General features: G+C 35.8%; 2 protein-coding genes and 1 non-coding gene across 4 annotated transcripts; 1 reads left to right on the forward strand and 2 right to left on the reverse strand.

The window, feature by feature from the left end:
* Positions 1-6146: 6146 nt before the first annotated feature.
* Positions 6147-12505, reverse strand: LOC125669804 (transcription elongation factor A N-terminal and central domain-containing protein 2-like). The gene is made up of 4 exons (XM_048904601.2): positions 12295-12505; positions 7720-7861; positions 7242-7429; positions 6147-6452 (listed from the first exon to the last, which is right to left on the reverse strand). Exons 1-4 carry the CDS (start codon positions 12394-12396, stop codon positions 6240-6242), a joined length of 645 nt encoding a protein of 214 aa, XP_048760558.1. The 5' UTR covers positions 12397-12505; the 3' UTR covers positions 6147-6239.
* Trnai-aau (transfer RNA isoleucine (anticodon AAU)) lies at positions 10115-10198 on the reverse strand. Its single transcript has one exon. It is a non-coding gene; the product is annotated as a tRNA-Ile (tRNA).
* Positions 12506-12712: 207 nt separating the features above from the next.
* On the forward strand, positions 12713-24110 carry LOC125669793 (uncharacterized protein DDB_G0287625-like). Of its 2 annotated transcripts, none has more exons than XM_048904570.2 (3): positions 12713-12940; positions 19038-19547; positions 20377-24110. In XM_048904570.2, exons 2-3 carry the CDS (start codon positions 19040-19042, stop codon positions 22110-22112), a joined length of 2244 nt encoding a protein of 747 aa, XP_048760527.2. In that variant the 5' UTR covers positions 12713-12940; positions 19038-19039; the 3' UTR covers positions 22113-24110. The 2 variants fall into 2 exon arrangements, with proteins under 2 accessions (XP_048760527.2, XP_048760528.2); XM_048904571.2 differs by having other exon boundaries at positions 12724-12908.
* The last annotated feature ends 1403 nt before the right edge of the window (positions 24111-25513 follow it).

The following is a 25513-nucleotide window of genomic DNA, read 5'->3' on the forward strand; positions in this document are numbered from 1 at the left end:
TATAAACAAAGGTAAACATTAGAATACCAAGGTTCACTAGAGCATTAAATGAATCCATGAGTACAATAAATTAGAATTGTATTTAAAACGCAATGTAATAAAATATATTTAGTTACAAAGTTAGTTTTATCAACGCTAATTGAAATATAGTCTATGATTTTGAAAAATACTTCTAATGATTATTTGATACATATTATCATACATATAGTAATAATTATGTATTTATATATAAATTATATATATGCCTTACATAAAGAATAATAATAATAAAATGCATTCAATCCAATGGGCCCCTGGCACTATTGGTGAGAATTAAGCGAGAGTATCCGAGGATTATTTTTTAATCCCAACTAACATTGTATGCTTTCAAATGAAAAATGGAAATTAAAAAAAAAAATATTACGGCATGATGTTGCAAGAGCGATAACTCTAAAATCAGCCCAACATTGAATACCATTTTTGTCCCTAGAGGGCGCAAATTACGCAAACTAGCTGGTCCCGCTCAAGAATCTGTCACTCACATGGAGACCTCACCATTGTAGATGAAGGGCTGCAAAATTTAGGCCCTTGCTCGGCGCTTACAGCCTTTGAGCAGGGAGGGTACACGCGTTGTGACCCGGGGCCTTGGTTTTTGCGGTCTCATCCGAAGGACCACCCCATTTAGTCGCCGCAGTAGCAAGGGGAACTTGGGACTTATTCTAACCCGGATCCCCACGGGATCAAAAGAGTTGGGGTGCTATGAAAACAGTCACTGGAATATATTTTTTATGATGAAACACCTTAATTTGTTGTTAAATTTGGTGAACTCATTATTAAAGTTTTACAATAATGGTGTAGAAAGGTGTTAACAGAGGTTCAAGCGAAGCGTGTGTAACACGCCTCCTGGTAAGAAAATGAATTATTACATGTCTCCATCCCCTGGGGATCGGGGCGCCTATCGCCACAGACACTTCGTCGCAACTGACCAAGTGTAACAAGGTCCCTACCGGGCAGTCAGACTATTAGACTTTATTCGGATCGAGCATCACTGGATCTTCCGGTTGCGAAGCATGCAAGCACACTAACCACTAGATTACCACCCTAACCACTACCACCTTATGCACTAGACTACCACCCTAACCATTACCACGGTAGACTACCACTCTAACCACTAGACTACCAACCTAACCACTAGACTACCACTCTAACCAATAGACTGCCACCCTAACCACCAGACTAACATCCCAACCAATAGACTACCACCCTAATCACTAGACTACCATCCCAACCACTAGACTACCACCCTAACCAATAGACTACCACCCTAACCAATATACTACTACCCTAACCATTAGACTACCACCCTAATCACTAGACTACCACGGCCGTTAAAGGAAATGCTGACACAAGCAGAGTATCAACAACGTTGTCCTAACCACATCATTAGCTGGACATTTTGCAAACGGATTTATAGCGCTATAAGAGGAAAGAGGAGTTCATTCAATGAAATTAAATTGGACCTTTAGTAATGGATCATATTCGTAATTAACCAATTTCAATGGGAGAAATATCCGTTTCCTCATTTGACAAGAAGGGGGGGGGGGGGGGGGGGGGGGGCTTTTGTATCTACACTGAGTTAAGATTCACATGGGCATGGAAAAGTCTTTGGTCACCTTTGGTGTTTTGGCTTCAGTCTGCATATTGGTTTCAGGAGAGATGTTCAAGAACATGAAAAGGTTAAAACAGTGATGAATCTCATAACTCCTACAAGGAATGCATAATAAAGAGTTGGACAAGCACAGACCCCTGCACATACCAGTGGTGCGATCATATGCCTAGGAGGAGAAAGGGGGCATGATTTGAACAAACTTGAATCTGCTCTAAGTCAGTAAGCTTTCATGTAAATTTCAATTTCTCTGGTCCAGTGGTTGAAAGAAAAAATTTTAAATGTCGAACCCCATCCTATTTTTGTCTTTTCTTGATTATCTCCCCATTGAAGTGAGAATAATCTGTACAAACTTGAATCCCCTTTACCAAACAATGATCTGTGCCAAGTGAAATTGGTTTGTGAGAAACTTTAAGGTAATTCCACCCCTTTAAAATCATAGGTTCAACCTTATATTTTATTGTTGGGTTCTTCAAATAATATATCTTGGTAACAAATAAATATGTTGCGTTATTAATTGATTTTTTTTTTTTATCAATTAGCACACATATACCTGTTATCAATTTCAGAAAATTGCAATTTTTCTAAAACAGCATTATCAAAATTTCACAAAAACTGGTTAAAACAATAATTATAATAGTATTCATAACAATTTCATGAAACTGTTTCTTTAAAAACCTATACAAAATGTATGTGAAGGAAATCTATCACACAATGGACTTTATGAATAATTTAATGAAAACAGAGTTATTGCCCTTGGATTCAATATTTTGAAATATGTATTTGAATAAATAATTGATTATTTACATAACTTACACTTTTGAAATATTTTATGGTTAGCAAGATTTTTTACAACTATTGAAAAAGACTCCAACAAAATTTATGTTCCTGACATGCATAAATCTTATTCAATCATTGACTTGGCAAATTCTTATGACGTCACCGGAGGGTGGACCTACATTAAAGGACATATCTCATGTTTTCAAAGTATACAAAATTATTTGCATTTTGTCTTCCTTATGCTTAGAATAATTAATTCTAATAGTTTGTTCGCCGAAATATTGCGATAATTAACCATAATACCGACTTAAACCTAAGCCCCGATTTCAAAAAGTCTAGTCAATTAGGCCCTTAGTTGGGTAGTCACGTGGTAAGATGACATCATATGCAACCTTCGTCGATCGACTCATAGTGAGAGTAATGTTAAATAGTTTTAAAAACTTGGGTTTTAGAGGCCTAAGAACAAGGTACGGTTTTAGCCAAAATCTGCCCTGTCAAGGAAATTCACCAAAATACTAAATCTGGTATTTGAAAATGTGCCATTTATGAAAATGACCATTGTTATTCTTTATCTACCATAGTAGCTGTAATATATTCAACGGAAAACTTTATGTTAACCTGACGATGTCACCAAATTTGACGTTAATTTTTACGTAATATACGAGAGTTCTCCCCAAGCGATGTTTTGAATAGGAAAATAAAAACTGTACCACACATAGAAGTATTTAATTCTTAATAAATGTGAAATTATTGGTTTTTGTACTGATTTGAATGGGCATTAAATGGAAATTATAGTCAACAGGAAATGGAACTAGAACTGTCCTAATGAGACTAATACCCCCCGTGGGGCATATAAGATAATGGGAAATATTTAATGCAAGCACATTGGATATTTTCACATTATCTACAGGGCAATCAATGTGAATGCAGAAGTGTATATTCTACAGTACAGCAGTACATGAAATATTAAAAATATGCTTAATATAAACTATGAATACTATTTGGCACATTTTAGGCTGTATGATTGCAAATCCCTGGTCAACTCTTCTAGTCTTTAGTTTATATTCACTTTGTTAAAGATCATTATGTTATGCCAACTTTACTTTGTCATTGATTTTGTCAGTAAATAAATGACATTAGCTCAAGTATTGGTATTATTGTAATCTTTTCTAAACCAGAAAATGTCCGTAACTTCTATAACTGTTAAAATATTTCAATGAAAATAGAAGATGCACAACTAAATTATATATATAAGATGAGAATAAAGTTTGAATCAAATCTGTTCAACGGTATCAGAATTAAACTCTGGACAAAGTGTGCAACCCCCAAAATGAAAAGAAAATGTGCGTAACTTCTATAACTGTTAAAATATTTCAATGAAAATAGGAGATGCACAACTACATAATATATAGAAGATGTGCATAAAGTTTGAATGAAATATGTCCACCGGTATTAGAAATAAACTTCGGACAAATTGTGTCTATGGACAAACGGACGGACAGACGGAGGGACGGACAATACCCCCCCCCCCCAAACTTTGTTTGCGGGGGGGGTATAACAAATATTATGAATGAAAAATCCCTAAGGTGTTGTATTTAGATTATGATATAGCCTCCTTATCACTTTATAACCATCAATGCTTTTAAAACATGTGAGAATTAAAAATTCTATTTTAAGGCAGAATAAAACATTGTCATAATGACCGACTTCCTTTTGAAACATGAATAAAAATGTAAATATCAACATGTCAACCACTTGTCTGTAGATCATTGTTCAAGTCTAGCAAGGGTTTCAATAATTTTTTTTAACTTTCTTCTAATACTGTATATTTCAACTAAATAAAGTGAATATGACGTTTTTAATTCTAAAATATTATTGTACATATCCACCACTTTCCATCCATAATCAGATTTCTAAGGTGTGTTATCAGGACCGTCAATGTCCCTAAAATGGGTCCGATAAAAGGACCCTTCCCATATGAAAAATAAGCATAAAATAGATCAATTTAATACAAGTCTAGAAATTCCCAATTATAAGACAATGTAAGTAAGACACATTTCTCAAATGATCACCTATTGCAAAATACTGAGGAAAAAATGTCTATAATTAAAATAAAACCTGGGTGATTGTACATATATAAATTAAATATTTCCCAATTTGAACACGAACTTAGGATACATTTTCTATTCTTAGTAAATCGGGATCTTGTTCAAACACTGTAGTGACAGCCTGGTTATTCCTCCTTAGAGTGTATCACTGTAGTGACAACCTGGTTATTCCTCCTTAGAATGTATCACTGTAGTGACAGCCTGGTTATTCCTCCTTAGAGTGTATCACTGTAGTGACAGCCTGGTTATTCCTCCTTAGAGTGTATCACTGTAGTGACAGCCTGGTTATTCCTCCTTAGAGTGTATCACTGTAGTGACAGCCTGGTTATTCCTCCTTAGAGTGTATCACTGTAGTGACAGCCTGGTTATTCCTCCTTAGAGTGTATCACTGTAGTGACAGCCTGGTTATTCCTCCTTAGAGTGTATCACTGTAGTGACAGCCTGGTTATTCCTCCTTAGAGTGTATCACTGTAGTGACAGCCTGGTTATTCCTCCTTAGAATGCATCACCATAAATCAAATCATACAATATTGTTAAATGTACATACATAAAATCTCCCTTCTCAAATCAATATTCCCAAATAATGGGAGGTTTTATTTTCAATCAAAAGAAATGTTTCACAATTTGTGAACTATACAAATAAAATACATCACAAATCAGAGTACAAGACAAAAGACACAGGCAATATTGAAATCTTCAATAATGTGCCCTTTATGTTAAAGAGACAGGCAATACTGAAATCTTCGTTAGCGTGCCTGTTATGTTAATGAGACAGGCAATACATTTTCATTAACGTGCCTGTTATGTTTCAGAGACAGGCAATACTGAAATCTTCATTAATGTGCCTGTTATGTTTCAGAGACAGGCAATGCTAAAATCTTCATTAACATGCTCGTTATGTTAAAGAGACAGGCAATGCTGATATCTTCATTAACATGCCCATTATGTTAAAGAGACAGGCAATGCTGAAATCTTCATTAACGTGCCTGTTATGTTAAAGAGAAAGGCAATGCTGATATCTTCATTAACGTGACCGTTATGTTAAAGAGACAGGCAATACTGATATCTTCATTAACGTGACTGTTATGTTAAAGAGACAGGCAATACTGATATCTTCATTAACGTGACTGTTATGTTAAAGAGACAGGCAATGCTGATATCTTCATTAACATGCCCATTATGTTAAAGAGACAGGCAATGCTGATATCTTCATTAACGTGACTGTTATGTTAAAGAGACAGGCAATACTGATATCTTCATTAACGTGACCGTTATGTTAAAGAGACAGGCAATGCTGATATCTTCAATAATGTGCCCGTTATGTTAAAGAGACAGGCAATGCTGATATCTTCAATAATGTGCCCGTTATGTTAAAGAGACAGGCAATGCTGATATCTTCAATAATGTGCCCGTTATGTTAAAGAGACAGGCAATGCTGATATCTTCAATAATGTGCCCGTTATGTTAAAGAGACAGGCAATGCTGATATCTTCATTAACGTGCCTGTTGTGTCACTGGATCCTCCACTATGTGTTCAAATGATGCAATAAAGCATGAACATTCTTGAATCATCACACATCAACCAGAATACAAATATTTAACAAAACAAATGATGAAAATTTTACGGAAAATATTTTTTTAAACATATAAACAATGTATACACTGAACATCAGATGGTAAGGAAAGAAGCACTAATATTCTCTGGATCATGACACTGCAGTCGTTGATGGTGAGCACATCTGTACAAATTCCTTCACAGACAAAGACGAACTTAACACTTGGTCTTTGACAGTCTGATCATTTTTCAGTTTGAACCACATGTTCCTCATAGTTTTCTTATAATGGCCACTGAGAAATCTGTTGTTGATTAAAAATACTTCTCTCTCAATGATCTCTGGCAATCCCCTATCAGTAGGCACCTAAATAAGAGTAAATCAATAGGCATTATCAGAACACACAAAAATAGCCCATCCAGAACTACAGCTCTCTGGGACGAAATTAGGATAGGCCAGAGAGCTACAGATCCACCCTGTATAAAACCCCTTTTGATTTATGGTGCATTTTTCTCTACACATAATGAGGATCTTACATTGATGCATTTTTAGATTGACGGGGATTGGTTCACATTTTTTGAAAAAAAAATGTTTTTAATTTTTGATGTTAAACATTAAGAATGTAACTCATTCAATGTTGACAGCCAAAATTTGACCTTCTGAATGCAGGAATAAAAGCAATATTTTAGCCTTAAATATGTGTTATGTAAACAAAGACTCAAGTCTTTTTATGTTTACAAACAAACCAGTGAAACTGGGAAACTTTCTCACTTACCGGTGCGAGCGGGATTCGGCGTGGGTTCGAATCCCGCTCGTGCCGGTAAGTGAGAAAGTTTCCCAGTTTACTTTCGGAAGGTCGGTGGTCTCTTCCCAGTTACTTTGTATCTGGGTTCTCTCTTCCACCAACAAAAACTGGGCACCACTATATAACTGAAAAAATTGTTGAATGTGGTGAAAAACATCAAAACAATCAATCAAACAATCAGTAAGAATGTGTATATTTTACAGAGCGACAGACAATATGAGATCCACCCCTCCCCCTTCTCTCTCTCTCTATATATATATATATATAAGCCATGCAGTAAGAATATGTATACTTTACAGACAGAGCGATGGACAGTATGATTCTAATTGAAAATGTGGTGCATGCATTACCGCTAATGCCTCGGATATGAACTTCCTCCCGGCTTTCCGCGTTTTCTCTGTCTTGAGATCACATTGAACCTCTATCTGTGGCCTATCTCGGTGTTCCACAAAGTGAGTTTTCCATTTGACATACACTCGTCTGGCATGTTGACGCACCTCTTCATTATCATGTTTTCTCAATTTATTGATAACATTTCCTGTAAAGACCACAGACTACAAAACTCACCTTCAAGAAATAAGTTTAATACACACCAAATATTAATAAAAGCTGATACATGTATCTGCTGATAACTGTACAGTTTAAGATATCTTGGAAATAGACATTACCCCTCCACCCCCCCACCCCTTCAACAATTGACAACAATTTCTGTCCACTTTTGTTGCTACAAAACATGAATAATTTTTTTTTCATCCCTCCTGCATCAAAGACTGACTCTGTTTGCTACAGATTATGTAGATCAGAATCTGCATCTATATTCAGTTTTACCTATTTTTGTCTCCAGTAGGATTTTCCTTGGGGGTATCTTTTTCTCCAGATCTGATAAGCATTCTAACATCTGATCAACTGTTGTGGTGGACTGTTTTAGAATCGCCTTGGCTCTCCTAATCTCCTCAACAACAACAACTCCCTAAAATAGTATGCAGCATATTTCACTTTCAATCAAAAAGATCTCGTACTATCTACACCTATCTACATGTACTACCTCGGAACCAACTAGTGGTTTAAAGATGTTTCTCAATGATGTATAATTTTTATTTACATTTCACTTGCATTCTATCTATTGTTTCTACAAAAATTCCAATCTAATCAAAATTAGATCCTTTGATCCGCTCATCTACTATCGCTACACATGTGTAGCGAAAGTAGATGAGCGGATCTAATTTTAATTAGATTGCAAAAAGTCTTAAAGTATATTAATTCCCATGTCTGTTTTAGAGTTAGCATATTTTGATAGTTCCTGGTTGTTGCGAGTAAAAATGTAAAGTCCAGCTCTTATGTAATACAGTAAGTTGTATAAATGGACATTATATACTGTAGCAAAGAAGAAAAGGATAAATCTTAGGAACAATCTGGTATCGACCCTGGGGCCCTTGCATTACTATTTACGTGATCTATACTACTAAGTTACCAAGTCTAATATACAAACTATGGCAATATTACTATAAATAAAATCTAAACCTATTTCAGAATTCATACTTGCAAGAACTCTTCATATCAAGGATTTGAAAAAATAATTTTAGAGAAAATGTCAGAAATTTTGTGGATGTCCTTAAAATGAATTTGACAGATTTATAAAAAAAGGATAACCCTGAATATCACTTTAAATAACTAGCAGTGTATGGTTAGGTAACCCTGAATATCACCTTTAAATAACTAGCAGTGTATGGTTAGGTAACCCTGAATATCACCTTTAAACAAGAGGTACTGTGAGCAATGCTCACTAAGAATACCCCCCGCTTACCCCAATCTCCCAAAGGGTGTTGGTAATAGGTATAAACTACCTCTTTTCTGAATGTAAAAAACAAATGGCATGACAAACCGAACCATATTGCTACTTCGATGTCCAGTGCGCGTGACCTTTGACCTTTTGACCCCAAAATCGATAGGGAACATCTTCATCCCATGGGTAGTCCATATGTAAGATATGGTGACTGTAGGTGGAAAGTATAACGCTTTAGAGCCCGGAAACCATATTGCTACTTCGATGTCGAGTGTGCTTGACCTTTGACCTTTTGACCCCAAAATCGATAGGGAACATCTTCATCCCATGGGTAGTCCACATATAAGATATGTTGACGGTAGGTGGAAAGGATAATGCTCTAGAGCCCGGAAACCATTGCGTCTACAGACGGACGGACGGACAACCCGATTCCAGTATACCCCCCCCCCACAACTTGTTGTGGGGGGTATAATAACTAGCAGTGTATGGTTAGGTAACCTTGAATATCACCTTTAAATAACTAGCAGTGTATGGTTAGGTAACCCTGAATATCACCTTTAAATAACTAGCAGTGAATGTATGTATGTATGATTAGGTTATTGTAATCTGGTCGTTTTTACTTACATCCATGTCATTTGGCTACTTAGAAAATAACTATCTTTTCATTTGTCATTTGCAGCCAGTAATGCTGATTTAATGATCACAAACTGAGTTTTACCAACCATGTGTTAGTAGAGTTGGTAAAACAGATGTTTGCGACTGTTGCAAATAAAAAATGAGAAGACAGTTGTACTTTCATTCTAAAATAAGTTGGCATTTTGTAGCAAAGTAATCCCCTTTCATTAGGGCACTGTATCAATTTACTCTAGTGACCACAGAGGAATACAAAAAAAAACAAAAACAAAAACAACAACAACAAAAAACCCACAACAAAAAACCAAACAACAAAACAATAGTCCGATACATCCGTGCGCATTACTTTTGCAAACCATACATCATGGCTTAATAATACAATGTCAGTATCATAAAAATATATTTGCATAACTATGGAAGTAGTATGCATTGTGGTGTTTACATAAAAATCGTGTATTTAGAGTAAATAACCCACATGGTTAGATTTCCAGACACATTTTCTGATTTAGCTGACCCACTCATCGTTCTATGATCAGCTAGATGGATAATTATGTTCCCCTTGGTTTTAATCTCTTATAGATCTCAAATTTGTTTTGAATATGTTTTACCAAATGTTTAACTTTATAATTCATGAATATGATAAGAGTAAAACTAAGTTAATGGAAAATCAACTTAAATAGGAATTTTCAAGAGAGTCCATGCTGAAAAATGTTCCCACCCGTTTATGGTGATAAGCTTAAATTTTCTCCATCCGTGCTGAGTTAGCATCCACCCATCGCACTGTAGTATTGGAGAGGAGAAAATTTATGGCTGGACCGGGATTTGAACCCAGGACTCCTGCATTATTAGTCAGGTGCTCGTCAGATGCTCTAACCACTGAGCTATCCAGGCTGATATCCACTGTCCATATATAGCCCTAACTACTACAGCATTGTGAACTTGTAAAGTCAAATGTTTTGACTGTAATGGATGAGCATCAGTTCACGAATACTGTATTTCATTTCTTGCCACTTAATGTCCACAGGTCTTATACAGGTTAGGAACACTGTGACTTCCCCATTAGCGAGATTTTCTCGCTAAAACACGATTATCCCCCTTTAGCAAGAGAGTAAACATTACAACAAACAGGTGTTTTGATTAAAATAATGAAAAATTCCGTGCAATGCTGAATTAATAAGTGCTACACACACTCAAAATGACGAGAATTTTCTCTATAAGATTGACAACAGTCAAGAAATTTCATATCAACATTGCTGCGTATTAGGGAAGGAGGCTGAAATCACATTCACATTGTAAGTGTAATTGTTTTTATTTATATATTTGCAAAAGCATCAAACATTTTAGCACTTTTTCTTCTTCTCACATGGAACATGAAGTGATATTTACATTTACTCTTTAATCCTATGATAAAGTGCATCAGAGAATTTTGAAGGATATTTGCCTGTAACAACAAAGACCGAATCACTGTGAAGACTGTCGAGCAATGTTGTCTGCATCTAGCATCTCGAAACGGTTCAACTGGTGATTTTATAATAATAATATTAGGGGTCTTATACTATTCATTATTATTACCCCTTAATAGACCCCTACTATTATCATTATAGACAAAATTACCATGTTCCTGTCCTCGGCCATAGGTGTGCTGAATGAAAACAAAGCTTTGTTGTCCTTTCCCATCTCATTCGATGTCAGATACATGCGAAATTGTGAGTTGATCTTACCTCTAATATGTGGTTAATATCACCGAACAAACACAAGAAATTAATCCAAGTGCAGGATTTTTCAAAATTCTTCTTTCAGTAATTGTACTTTTAATTTCTCGAAGTGACAACATGGACGACTAGCACCTATAGTGACTATACCTACGCTGTTTACAATTAGATAGATTTGAACTGTTTAAACCCAGTTCAGATTGTAAACTAAATGTTATTAAGTTGATGTTTATGATATTCATTGAAAATCAATTCAAGAATTGGACTATGAAATGTTTTCAGCATTGCACTCTTTTCTTTTAATATGTTACGACATCACATTTTGCTTTCCATTAATCGCTACTTACCCAAAGAATTGGGCGGAAAATTTGAGATGTACACGAAAAATTGTACACATTAAAAAAGGTTTTTAAAATGTAAATATAAGCAATAAATTATTTTTTGAAAGATGTAGTCTTATAACTGCGACGGTGTGTGCAAACAAATTATTGTTATTCAACGTTGCAGTTATGAGACTACATTTTTCAAAAAATAATTCATTGTTTAATGAATTGCTTAAATGTACTCTGTGGGTGTTTTTCTCAGTTTTATGGGATATATTTACTCTCACTAAAGAGGGATAATTGCATTTTCGTGAAAATATCTCGCTGTAGGGGAAGAGTTCCCAACCTGTTTAACGGGCTGTTATACCGATTCCTGTCCTCGTATTGGTTGGGAACACTTCCCCTATAGTGAGATCTTTTTGCTAAATGCGATTATCCCTCTTTAATGAGAGAGTAAACATTACCATAAACAGGTGTTTTGGTGGTTTTATTGAAAATAATGGTAAATTCTGTGCAATGCTGAATAAGTGCAACACACACTCAAGTCTCAACATGAAGCAAATTGTCTCTATAAAATTGAGAACACAGTCAAAAACATGTCAACGTTGCTGCGTAATAGGGAAGGAGGCTGAAATCCAATGCATATGTTTTGATTTATATATTTGCAGAAGTATCAGACATTTCATTTTCAGCACTTTTTCTTCTTTTCATGTGAGAGATGTACTCCACGGGTGTTTTTCTCGGTTCTACGGGATATATTTACTCTCACTAAAGGGGGAAAATCGCGTTTTAGCGAGATATCGCTGTTGGGGAAATGTTCCCAGCCTGTCTACTATAAGTGACAGTAAGTAGTAGGCTATAACTTCAAAATAAAAAATGAGGCGATGCCGATGGTGTTGCAATGTTACATTGAATGTATCTCCCAATTCATTTTATTTTCTATATGATTTACCTTTAAAGAATCAATGGTTGCTTGTTTCAAACATTTTCTCTCTTTCTCTAAGGGTTTATCAATTCCATTATCCCTCTTTTTTCTCACAACAAACTTGTCCATCTTCTCGTAGTCTGAATTTATATAACCTAGACCAATTTTCTGATTTCCAAGGCCTTCCGAGTTCTTCGGTTACACTCGGAAGGCCTTCGAGAACAATACTATACAATTCTGACTTGGAACAATTCGGCCCAAACCAAAAGACATCATCATTATTGTTAAATATGTGTCTACCAAAGAAATTAAATCCTATGATACCGTTATAAAAAATCTAAGTAAAGTTCAATGTCACAGTGTCATTAGAAAATCCTTTTTAGACTAAATCCCCTTTAACTACATGTGAATATTGGGGCGAAATATCTATGGGTCGAAGCGCCCTAAAACCGATACGCCTTCCATTCGTTATCGGAACTCTTCTGTGTTACGATCAGATAGATGGAGACCAGATCAGAGGCAAAGAGATTGTCTTACAGCAGTAATTGTGATTTTCACCGTTAAAATACACATGTTTAACTACTTGAGACAGTATCCTGACTCGTTGTGGAGATTTTATCAGCGGTGTGCAAGTTGAACAGGTGAAACGGTTTTCACTGGTGAAAACAATCAGGTGGGGGAAAGAAAGAAAAATAGTAATAAACACAAATAATACCTATTGTATCCAGTTCAAACTGCAGTCGTAAGACAGTCAAATTTTAAGCCTCATGAAATCAAACAGGGCCTAGTTAATTGGTTCCCCCCTCCTTAGTTTCTGTGGAAACGAGGGGGTTATTTATATTCGGTCTACATCTATCTATCTATCTAATATGTTTTACGGCGTGACCGTGTTTGAGGGCGAAGCAAAAAAGTTTTGACATTAGTATCTATATCCAAAACAGGACAAAAACAACCCGAAGTTAGCACGCGGACGGAGCTATATCAAAGCATCCTAATTTTTGGACATTTGATCCACCTATATATTGAACGCGGGAAATATAACGCAATTGATGTAAACAGTACATTGTGACGTCATATTCAGCGTCGTTATTTAGCAAATTTACAAACAAAGGGTTTGAACCACAAAAAAAACATGGCGTTAATCGTGGAGTGATTATATATGATTAAGAAAATAAGATTTACATGCTTTTACGGATTTTATGTGTAACATCTCAGAACGACGTGAACTAGGGTAGACGAGATTCAAAATGGAGGAATACATGTCCACGCGCTAATATTCGAATCGACGACATTGGTACCAAACTTTTCAAGTTCCATAGGTATGGTTTAATTTTTCATTATTTTCCTATATTTTCCTTTTAAACGTGTATATACGTGTTACCTGTAGGGAGAGCTCCGCTCTCACGGCCCTTCGGGCCGTGAGAGGGCTTCGCCCTCTATAAATAACCCCCTCGTTTCCTCAGAAACTACCCCCTCCCATTTTTTTAACTTGAATTTGTTACGTCATTATCGGATTTTCCAGTAGTAACGGATAATTTTAAGCATATGGCAGCATCAAGCAGGTTGGGAACACTTCCTCTATAACGCGATTATTCCTCTTTAGCATGAAAGTAAACATTACCTTAAACGGGTGTTTTGGTAATTTCTGTGGAAACGAGGGGATTATTTATATTCGGTCTTTCCTATACCCCTTGACAGCAAAAGGATGTAGTGTTTTAAATGACGACGATTAATATGTCTTACGGCGTGACCGTGTTTGAGGGCGAAGCAAAAAATATTGGCCTTAGTTAGTATCTAGATCCATAACAGGACAAAAAATATCCCGAAATATTGGCACCTAACGGGTGAGGACAGAGCTCAATCAAAATATTCTAATTTTAGACATTTTTGATCCACCTATTCATTGAACGCGGGAAACGTTATGCAACTGATGTAAACAGTGCATTGTGACGTCATATTCAGTGTCGGTGTTTAGCAAATGTTTAGCAACATAGGAAACGTAACGATACAATTCGCGTTTTAAATCGAGGGTTGATTATATGACTTAAGAAAATAAGATTTACATGCTTTTATGGATTTTATGTAACATCTCAGAATGACATGAACTTGGGTACACAAGATTCAAAATGGAGAAATACATGTCCACGTGATAGTATTCGAATCGACGCCATTGGGACTAAAATTTTCAAGTTCCATAGGTATGGTTTAATTTTTCATTAGTTTTCTATATTTTCCTTTTAAACATGTATACAGGTAACTCTCGAATTATCGCCACTCAATTCATCACCATTTTCGTTATAACGCCGCATTTTTCTAGGAACATTTTTCCTGTTACTTAAAACTCTCGTTAAAACGCCAAATTCGCTATCGCCATTTGCCACAGTGTTTTCATTACAAAAGTCCATTTCAACGTGTTAATTATCTCGATAAACCGCCATGGGTGCACGGGGTCAGTGAAGCAGTAAATTGGTCATTATCGATCTCCAGCGTACACCTGGACAGAAGGATCCCAGTAATTGCTGTATTGAATAAATAACTCGAGATGAACTGTAATCAAGTTGTTTATACATCATAGAAACACATTTCAATTTAGCTATGGCTTCGCCACGAAAGAGGCGACATCTTAGCAGCAAAGGATGCAATTCTTGTCAACCCTGACCCAATCTCTAAAGGCTCGCCTGCCAGGAAATGGCACTGCAGTGCACTCAATACTGACTTAGAAAAGGTGTTGTTTATGTGGTTTACGCAAGTCAGGACCAAAAAAAAACATTCCTGTTACCGGGGATATGATAATTGAAAAGGGAAAACAGTATGGTGCAGAGCTAGGAATATCCAATTTCAAATATTCTGAAGGGTGGCTAACTCGTTTCAAACAACGTCATGGAATTTCTTCCAGAATTATAAGCGGTGAAAGTGCCGGAATTGATGTGAGTTTGATTACTGATGTCCGGAAAGAGGCAATAGAAGTAATGAAAAATTATGATTTGAAAGATATTTATAACATAGACGAGACAGGATTGTTTACCGAATGTTACCCGATCGCTCACTTACATAAGTATTGTAAATAGAGGAAAGATAACTCTATTACATATACAAGAACGGTAACTATATTTCTTCAAGATGGCAGTAATTCAATTCATCGCCAAATTCGTTATAATGCCATAATTTCATAAGAACAAAAGGTGGCGGTTTATCGAGAGTTGACTGTATATGTGTTACCTATGGGGAGAGCTCCGCTCTCACTGCCTTTCGGGCCATGAGAGGGCTTCGCCCTCTATTATTACTTAAGTGTGGAATTGAATGGTGTCAATTGTATTTCCTTGCAAAAAATCATTCATGAATTGAATTATGTAAGTTTTCAAACAATTCACTCAAATGTAAGCTGAAATAAATTCAAACCGAAGCGCGACTGATATCCCACATACTTTATGAAGGCTTTGACAGAAACGAGGGTGATAGGAAAGACTGAATATAAATAACCCCCTCGTTTCCACAGAAATTAGTGTTTTGGTGTCTATTGAACAGGTCCAGTCCAAAGACTATTTATACCTATATAGCTACTTATAGTTACCTAGATATTTAGACCTACTCCAGGTAGCTATTTTTACCTACTTTTTCCTTTACTTGCATTTCGTGACCAAACGCAAGAACGGCGCAATATGGTGTGTACCAAGTTTCTTGATTCACTTACACTGACGATGAATACCACAAAAATATTGGACGAAAAATGATCATTTTGTATTAAACCTTTCAAATTTGCATCAATAACTGCACCCTGTTCCATTTTCTAGGAGCTTAGGATCAAAGCTACGTGATGAGAAGTCTAGAATGTCTTACAAATCTGTATTAATTTTAAAGTTTACCTTCATGCATTTGTAAATTAAAGGTTTTTGGGCAAATTTTCATGTATTTCCTCTACATTCTCCACCCTCGTAAAGTATTCAAATTTGCACTCCGAATTTTGCTGTGCACATACACAACATGATACATCAGGGCTTGAAGCTAACTTTTTATGTCACCAGTCCAGCCGGACTGATGGGGTATAATTTTAACCAGTCCGCAGAAAAAATTACCAGTCCAACAGAGTTTTCCAGAAATAATCAAATATATTTTGTTGATAATTATCATTAAAATGAAATTTAACTCATTATGCCTTAGACAATATTGTAACACTTAAATGTGGAATTTATATTTACGAATCAGATTCGTCCGGTTGATTAAACAGATCGAAGCATGCCAAATGTGTATGAAATTTCATATTAAGTATATTTTCCAAAATGATGCTTTAGAAAATTAACCAGTCCCATCAGACTGACTAAAACAAATGTCAGTCAGTCCTCCAGACTTTTAGCCAGTCACAGACTGACGGACATATGTTAATTTCGAGCCCTGTACATAAAACGAATGACCTGTTTAAAAGATGTGCCATACTTATTATTTATTTATATTTTTTAAAACAGGTAAAAGTAGGTAGAAGTAACTACTTCAAGTACTTGACAAGTAGGTTTAAATACCTAGGTAGCTAGTAATAGCTAAGTAGGTAGAAATAGCCTTTGGACTGGACATGTTGAAAATAATGGTAAACTGACAACTCAGTCAAGAAATTAGCGTTTTTTCTTCTTTCCAAGTGAAAAACAAAGAGGTGTACTTCTTGGGTGTTGTTCTCAGTTGTACAGGATATATTACTCTTGCTAAAAAGGGATAATCATGTTTTTATGAGAATATCTCGCTGTAGGGAAAGTGCTCCCAACCTGCCATGTGCTTTAAAATCCCCAAAGAATGCAATCAAAGTGATTTGATAATGGTTCACACAACAGTTGTATATAAACTGCATTTTAAATTGTGAAATTCCAAGTTTGGAGCAGTTGTCATTCTCCTCTAGTGAGGAAGCTTGAAGCAACACAAGGTTATGTGTCAAGTTTTGATAAAAAGCAAATTATTTATTGTCAAAGAAACTATTTTTATTATGGCAGGTAACATTGTCAGATAGGTGTTGAATCTATAAATAAACATTACATCATAAACATAAAGTTGCACAATACATTCTGAAAGTTGACAATGATTTGAGACTGACTATTTTATAATTCAGTTTAATGATAAATTTCAGTAAGTGCGAAATTTTTCTTCAACATTTCCTTTCATCTTTCGAAACTGTTTACAATTACTAATTTCATTAGTTGTAGATTTAGTACCATGTGTTTTCAATGAACAAATGCTAACTTCTTGAGAAAAAGTAGCAATGTACAATTATGATTATACATGTGATTTTCCACTTAAAATGATGCATCTATATTTTGAAATACCTGCCTGAACTACAGGGACATTAATTTGGTTGGATTTTACTTTCAATAAACCTCACTAACATACCATAACTCTAGCTATAAGAGCGGAACTCTTCTGTTTTAAGAAAACAAAAATAAGTCACCAACGAATGTCAGACACTTTAGCCCAAAGACATTTCAGCCCAAAGAAACTTGAGCTCAGATGTTTCAGTCCAAAAAGTTAGGTGCTTCAACCCAACTTTTTGAGACAATTCAGCCCAAAGACATTCCGGCACAAGACAATTTGAGCCCAATTTATTTCCATCTGAGACACTTGGGCTCTTTTTAGCTCACCTGAGCTTAATGCTCAAGTGAGCTTTTCTGATCACCTGTTGTCCGTCTATTCGTCTGTAGACTTTTTACATTTTTGACTTTTTCTACAGAACCACTGGGCCCATTTTAACCAAACTTGGCAAAAAGCATACTTGGGTAAAGTTCAAATGAAGGGCCATTAAAGATATTCACAAAAATGCAACAATATGGTTGGGTTATTTAAAAATCCTCTTTTCAAGAACCATTGGACCATAGAAGTTTACATATACATGAAAGCTTCCTGAGGTAGTGCAAATTCAAGTTTGTAAATATCATGGCCCCCGAGGTTAAGATGGGGCCACAATAGGGGTTCAAAGTTTTACATAAATATATAGGGAAAATCTTTAAGAATCTTCTTCTCAAGAACCACTCGGCCAGAGAAGTTTGCATTTACCTGAAAGCTTTCTGACATAGTGTAGATTCAATTTTGTAAAAATCATGGCCCCCAGGGGTAAGTTTGGGCCACAATAGGGATAAAAGTTTTACATGTGAATTTATATGGAGAAAATCTTTAGATATGGGCCAAGGTGATTCAGGGGAGCGATGTAGCCCATGGGCCTCTTGTTTGTTATAGAATTTTAAACACCATTTGAAAACAATGTTATCCAGTTCTGGTGTAACAACTGTATGTATCACACAATGTGTCATGTAATTATGTTATAAGATGTCTTGTTTTAAATGCTTTTGTATATATGTATATTCCTGAATAAATAAGCAAACAAAGAAGTTCAACAATGAAAACCGTTATATACACTGTATATACACTGTAAAAGCGGATATTGACGCTGGGGGTTTAGTACATGTTTTTCCACATCCAATATCATTATGCATGGGGAAAAATATGCGGTAACTGAATATAATATATATATATATATATATTATATTTTATATATATACACACACACATACATCATATCAGATATTTATAACTATACACATTGCACTATGATTACTATTAATTAGTGTAATTTTAAAATTTTCCCCATGCATAAGTAACCACTTAAGTAAGTACAGTAGATAAGCCATCATTCTGCATCCATATCATCTTTGGATGTATGTGGTTGAAACTCACACTGAAGACAATATTAGTCTGAATGGAACTATGTAATTTTAAATATGTGTCTTAACCTCTTGCAGACATGTCTCGCTTTGATGTGGAGAAATTTGACAGTCCTCCAGACCCAGATTTGGTGTGCTGTATCTGTCAGTGTGTGTTGGATGGCCCGGTGGAAAGCCCCTGTCGTCATGTGTTCTGTAAAGTCTGTATCGAAACATGGCTGCATCATAACAGGAACTGTCCAACATGTCGCCATCGACTAAAGAAAAGACATCTTAAACCAATACTACCCATCGTACAAAACATGTTGAACCGCTTGTTGATGTTTTGTGATTTTCGAAACAATGGTTGTCGAGAAAAAGTGCCACTGGAGATGTATGATAAACACATCAATGAGTGTGACTTTAAAATGATGGAGTGTAAATATGAGAAATGTTTCGAATCTGTCTTACGGAAATTTCTGAAAAAGCATGAAGAGGAGGAATGTGAACACAGAGAAAAGCTGTGTACAGATGTGTGTGGTTTGATGATTCCAGTTCGAATTTATGACAACCATGACTGCGTGGAAGAATTGAGGAAATACTCGCAAGGTACACATCATTTCACTTTGGATTAATCATTTACTCGCTCACTTTCAGTGTGTGAAAACTTGCACATACAGGGATGGAAAAAAAAAGATAATTGTCCTTTGTTATCTAATTTCTAATATGGCATTCTTTTAATTTGTTGTAATAGTATTTATGTTAAATCATGAATATTTTGAAAGGTATAGGAATGTAGTTTATCTGTCCAAAGACTCAAAAAAGTTTTTCCTATATATAGAATTTTGTTAGATTTTTACGTTTAATAGAATTCCTCCTTAATTTTTTTTTAACCTGTCATGGTATCCCAGTGGTTAGAGCGATGGCTTTATGGTTGGAGGGGAGGGGGGGTGTGATTGATCCTTCACCAAACTCTTGGCATTTAGAAGTGAGAGCCAGAGGTCCTTAGAATAGGCTGGACTCAATTATTCAATCAATGCCTAGGTGTATAAATGCATAGGCATAGATTGATTGTGGGGTAAAAAAATAAAAATAAAAAACATGTGAAAGCACTTGGAGGATGTCTCACCACCTTTATCATGTTTATTAAAACAAATCAAAAACACCCATAGGAAAAAAAACAACAGCAAAATTTGAATTAATGTTCTTACGTAATTTTGCCATGAAATAAAGATATAGCCAAAGAGCAGGAGTTAGCGTCTTGCACCTACCCCTTCACGACTTAGTGAGTAGTTTGTTTGAATTTGTGTGTTGATATTACTCTATCCTCTTTTAGCTCATTGAGAGGACTTGATCAGAGGGTGTTGTTCTTGAGATACCCTAGCAAAATTATTTTAACCTACCTATCATTGATAGACCTCATGTTTTTATTTTCCAGAACAATATGCCTTAGTTGATACTCTGAAGAAAAAAGTAACTGAGCTCAACACATTAACAGAAAAATTAAACCAACAAATAGAAACCCTTCGGCGTAGAAGTCTCTCATTTGATGTTTGGATGTCATCCAGTGACGACAGCCGAAGTCTGTCGGATTTCTCTTCTGCAGATAACTACAGTGATTACAGCTACCCAGACTATGAGGACAGAAGGCAGGGGATGACGTTCGAGGAATTCGATCGTCAGGACAGAAATTTTTGGAGAAGTCTGCGTGATTTTGGGGATAGACCGAGAAGGCGAAGAACAAGAAGAAGATATAGACGTGATCCCAGGGATGAGCATACTGGAGAAATTGATGTGGTTAACACCCCTCCAAGGTCCCCGTCACCACTGCCTAACCCGAATGGAAGTGATGTGGATGTAGTGAATGAGTCTGATGCGGACAGAGATTCCACGTACTATGAAAGGTATCGTCGTCGTCGCTTATATCGATCCAGGCGCTCATTCTCACGTAATAATTCCCGGAGTTCCTCACGGGAATCCAATATCCGGAGTTCTTCTCGAGAATCCTATCGCCATTCTTCAACAAGTAGCAGGTCCAGTAGAACTCGAACAAACCGTAGCTTAAGTTCTGATTACAGTCACAGATCAAGACGCAGTGAACGCAGTTCTCCAAGTCGATCATATCAGTCATCACGAAATGCAAGTCCCAGTTCTATCTTATCTGGTGAATCTAGCTTATATCACTACAGGAGAAGACACTCGTCTAGACGTTTCATTTCATCCTCCAGATCTCGCTCAAGGTCACAATCAAGGTCTTTTTCTCCTCGTCGTTCTCGCTCCAGGAGTTGTGGTTTGTCTGCAGCAGAGAGTGATGGAAGTGGTGGGTCTATCAGAGATACAGGTAGAGATTCTGACAGACAGAGCTCAACAACAAGCTCAAGGTTTTCCCACCAGAGAAATGAAGATTACAAGTGTGAAGAGGAGAGAGACCATATTAATGGAGTACACAGAGAAAACCAGGGGCCATCGGACAGGAGGGAGCAGGAGTATAGTAGTGATGATGCTCAGCGAGTCACCAGGGGATGGCTACCAGGAAGAAAGAGTGCTCAGGATCAGGTGGAAGAAAACCACTCCTCAGACAGGCAGACACAATCCCTGCAAACATCAAACCACACAGGAAAGCCCACCAAAGGTGCAGAAAGGTCACTGAGTGAGAGTGGGTATGGTGAGGGGAGTTCTAGTAGTGCCGAGAATTGCCTGTCCCGCTCACCCCTCAAACGAAAAAGAACAGAATCTGTGGGTGATGCCTGCGATTATGATTATAGTGACAACAAACGAAGAAAACGAGAACCAGCTAAATCTTCCCTTAATGCCACTGGTTGCTCATCATCCACTAACTCCTCACACCAAAACAGGTGTGGAACCAGCACATCAGAGCACCAACCAAAAAGTCAAAGGTCAAATTCCAAGCCAAGTTCTGTGAATTCACAGAGAACATTTCCGCTAGTGGCAAGGCCGGAGCATTCGGCACTGGATACTGAACATTACCATTCAGACAGTGATCATACGAAGGAACCTGTGTCGTCTCCAGAGGAGAGTGATGTGACATCATCGTCAATGTATGACAGCAGTAGTGACTATGAGGTCCTTATACCGAAATCTGCAAACCAGCTTCTGTCTGAGTATGCCTCTGATGAATCAGATGAGAGCTGGAAGCCAGGGTCTTCTAACTAGTCATGGTGTCAAGTATCTACACTGAGTGACATACTTCTTAAAGATGCTATAGATTTGTGATCCTTCCTCTATGTACAGTAGAGAAATCTAATTTGGGTGTGTGTGGGTGTGTCTATTTGTGACATTTGTTAAAGTATTTGTGACTGCCTGTGTCTAATAGACCACATGGTAGGGCTGAAGTGATAATCTTTTATCAAATTTTGCCTGGCATCTGTCTGTATGTTTGTCCATCTGTCAACTTAACACATGTTTAGCTTGCCTGAGCCATAGATTCAAGTGAGATACCATTAATTTGTGATCAAAATTTGTCTGTTGCTGTTGGTGAATATTAACTTTGTACCTTTTGAATTTGTCCATTCTCTCTAGGCTGATTTTAACCAAAGGCACAAATTATTCTCGGCTGAAGGAGACATGAGTTTGTTTAAACCAAGGTTGCATGGACCCAGGTCAGGGGCACAATAAGGGATTAAAGCTTTTATAGGAATAGATTGATCTATACAGGATATGTGATTCACATGAGTACAGATTGTCAAATCATTACATAAGCATCCACATATAGTATAGACTTTGTTGAAACCATTATCTCAGAAACCAGAGAATACCCAGAGTAAGGGTTGCATTAAAAAATCTTCTATACGGTCGCAAGAATACAATTAGTCAACTGAATACACATGTACATACATACTTGTGTAATGTAGATTAATAGCTCAAACCAGATGGGATTTAATGTGTAGAAAAATTCTTTATACATGTATATCATATAATATAGCATTTACAGTTGAATAAAATTTAAGGCCAAAAAAATTAATCATTTCTCGGGCCAAAAATTTCAAATTTTGATTGCAGAATGAGTTACTATTTTCCCTCAAATATAGAATAAGCAATGGAATTTTTAATTTTCTAAAAAAAAAAATAGCTTCACATATTACTTACTATTTCAAAAATGTATTCTATTTTTCTTAACCACTTGCACATAATTGAGTTTGCATTCAATAATTATTTGAACAAAAGATACTTGCAGTCTTGTTAAAACCTTCTCAAATTTAAGTTTTAGATAAATATCTATAAAGAAAAGAGTTACAGTATCTCATATACATAAATAAACAAATATAAATTTTTTTAAAAATTCCATGTGGTACCTTTTCAACGGATGCGGGGCCCGAGAAACTATTAATTTTTTTGCCTATTAAATATCTTCCTCTTAATGGTACAGTGTGTCATATCAGAATACAGTAAAACATGGTTACAACGAACACACTTATAATGAAAGTACACTTACAGCAAAATGATTTTTTATTCCCTGTTTTTTAAACAGATTATTAACTTATTGGATATAATGAATTACTTTTATAACGAATCAAAATTGTTCGTTCCCAGCACTTTGCTATAATAAGAGGTTTTTTTACTGTATATGTACAGGTGTTCTCATGTGTTGTGGATTCAAGTTTATTCAATCTGGGGGTGGTTAAAGTTTTGTATATTTAGGGTCCTAAGCTTAATGAGTCTGTCAATGAATGGACAAGGTTGTGCAGAGAGATGTTGTGGACCATGGACCTCTTATTTGACATCTGTCGGGACTGTAAGGAAGGTATCATATTTTGGATTGGATTGAAATATTTGATATTAAATTTCAAATGAAAATGGTTTTTAAAAAAAAGTGATGAGCATTTGGACAGTAATAAGTGGTTCAATTTACTCCAGGAGCCAAAATGAGCCTTCAATGGGACTCAAATAGTTTTACTTAGAAATAGTAAATGCAGAGAAATTAAAAATTCTGGAAGATTAAACCAAACTGTTAAAATTTATAATTGCAAGCTACCATATAAAGCTTTGAATAATTTTTTTTACATGTATTGTGCTAGTAACACAAAATGTTGTGAAGAATATTGTAATGTGCAATTACATAATTCACTGTTCCTGTTAAGTGCATGACAGATGTCAGAAAGCAATCACATTCAATGCTTATATTTTCTCAATAAAATGTTTTAAGACTTCAAATTTTATTGCTTATTCCATACACTTCTGTGAAATTTACAGGTTGGGAAAGGGGGGAGGGGGAAAATATTTTCAGTCTTATTAGATCAAACTTCAAGCAAGGCAAATTCTTGCTTTTAGTGGTTGTTCATCATAACTATGTTAACATTTCAACAAAATAACTTTTTCTAAAGAGCACATAGTTAAAATCCAAATTTATGAAACATCTTTTGGGAAGAATAAATGAGGTCGTCTGTCAACATGTTCTAATATTTGAAGGTAATCCACTTCTTGAATGACCTTTTTTTTTTTATGAGATTTCATTTGAAATACGAGTAACAAATTTCTTGCACCCAGCTGTGGCCAGAGTGATATGGTTAAAACTTTACAAATTAATGCAATCTTCAAAAACTTTTTTCCACAGGGACAAACTGTGTGTATTGTCATGGTGAACAAGGTTATCCAACATTGTGAAATTCATTACCCCAGGGTCAGGGAGGATGGAGTACACATACATCTATGCAGTAATAATGAAAGAAAAGACTTTCATCAGAATTGTGAAATTTATGGCCCCGTTTAGGAGTTTTGGTGCTTAGGGTGGAACATTTAGTTAATTGATTGAAAATACATAGTGATCAACTAATGCAAAGGCATGGGTGAGCTTTTTAATCCAAATTTGTCATCTGTAAACTTTTCACATTATCAACTTCTTCAGAACCATGGGTCCAATTTCAACAAAACTTGCCACTTTGCATCCTCAGGTGAGGAGGATTTAAGTTTCTTTAATTAATGGGCTGTGCTCCTTTCTGAGGGGACATAATTCTAAAAATGAGGAAAATATAGTGGCGAGTTTTAAAAATTTCAAGTCAGAAAATTAAATACTTGTAGAAAATATTGCTTATACATTGTATGTTAAAAATTTAAGTTTGTTTGTACCATTACCCCAAGGGCCAACAAAACAACATTTTAAAACTTGCCACTATATTTTGATCATTAGCTGTGAAAGTGGTGGCAACCATTTTCCCCCCCTTCAAAATCTCTCAATGGCAAAGGAATATATATTAATGAATAATAAAAACATTTTGTATAAAACGAGAATCCTAATAAAATATGTTAGATAACTGCTTTCGTGTAAAGATCGAAATATATAAGGTAGAATTATTGGCTTGCAAGACAATACTTATTTAATCACCAAAATCATACATATTCATGTGAATGTTTTGAGGTTAAAATTGTGGGAAATAATTAAATACTGGTGTTATTACTAAAATATATAATATATAGAGCAATTTTCATTGAATTCAATTTTTGGTGATAAATGATAGCTATAATGCCCCTTTAATTATGTCTCATATTGGAAAGGAGGACAGCCCTTTAATATCAAACAAATTTAAATGCTCTTCACTTAGGGATGCTGAAATGTGTCA

Source organism: Ostrea edulis, chromosome 4 (assembly GCF_947568905.1).
Source record: "Ostrea edulis chromosome 4, xbOstEdul1.1, whole genome shotgun sequence".
Taxonomy (NCBI): Eukaryota; Metazoa; Mollusca; class Bivalvia; order Ostreida; family Ostreidae; genus Ostrea; species Ostrea edulis.

What these genes read in the sequence shown, in the direction of transcription:
- LOC125669793 (XM_048904570.2), top strand. Translation starts at nt 19,040, where the DNA reads ATGTCTCGCTTTGATGTGGAGAAATTTGACAGTCCTCCAGACCCAGAT. An exon ending in ATTGAGGAAATACTCGCAAG is followed by an intron (nt 19,548 to 20,376) that starts GTACACATCATT and finishes TTTATTTTCCAG; the next exon opens with AACAATATGCCTTAGTTGAT.
- LOC125669804 (XM_048904601.2), bottom strand. Translation starts at nt 12,396, where the DNA reads ATGGACAAGTTTGTTGTGAGAAAAAAGAGGGATAATGGAATTGATAAA. An exon ending in CAACCATTGATTCTTTAAAG is followed by an intron (nt 7,862 to 12,294) that starts GTAAATCATATA and finishes ATACTATTTTAG; the next exon opens with GGAGTTGTTGTTGTTGAGGA. An exon ending in TCATATCCGAGGCATTAGCG is followed by an intron (nt 6,453 to 7,241) that starts GTAATGCATGCA and finishes ACTCTTATTTAG; the next exon opens with GTGCCTACTGATAGGGGATT.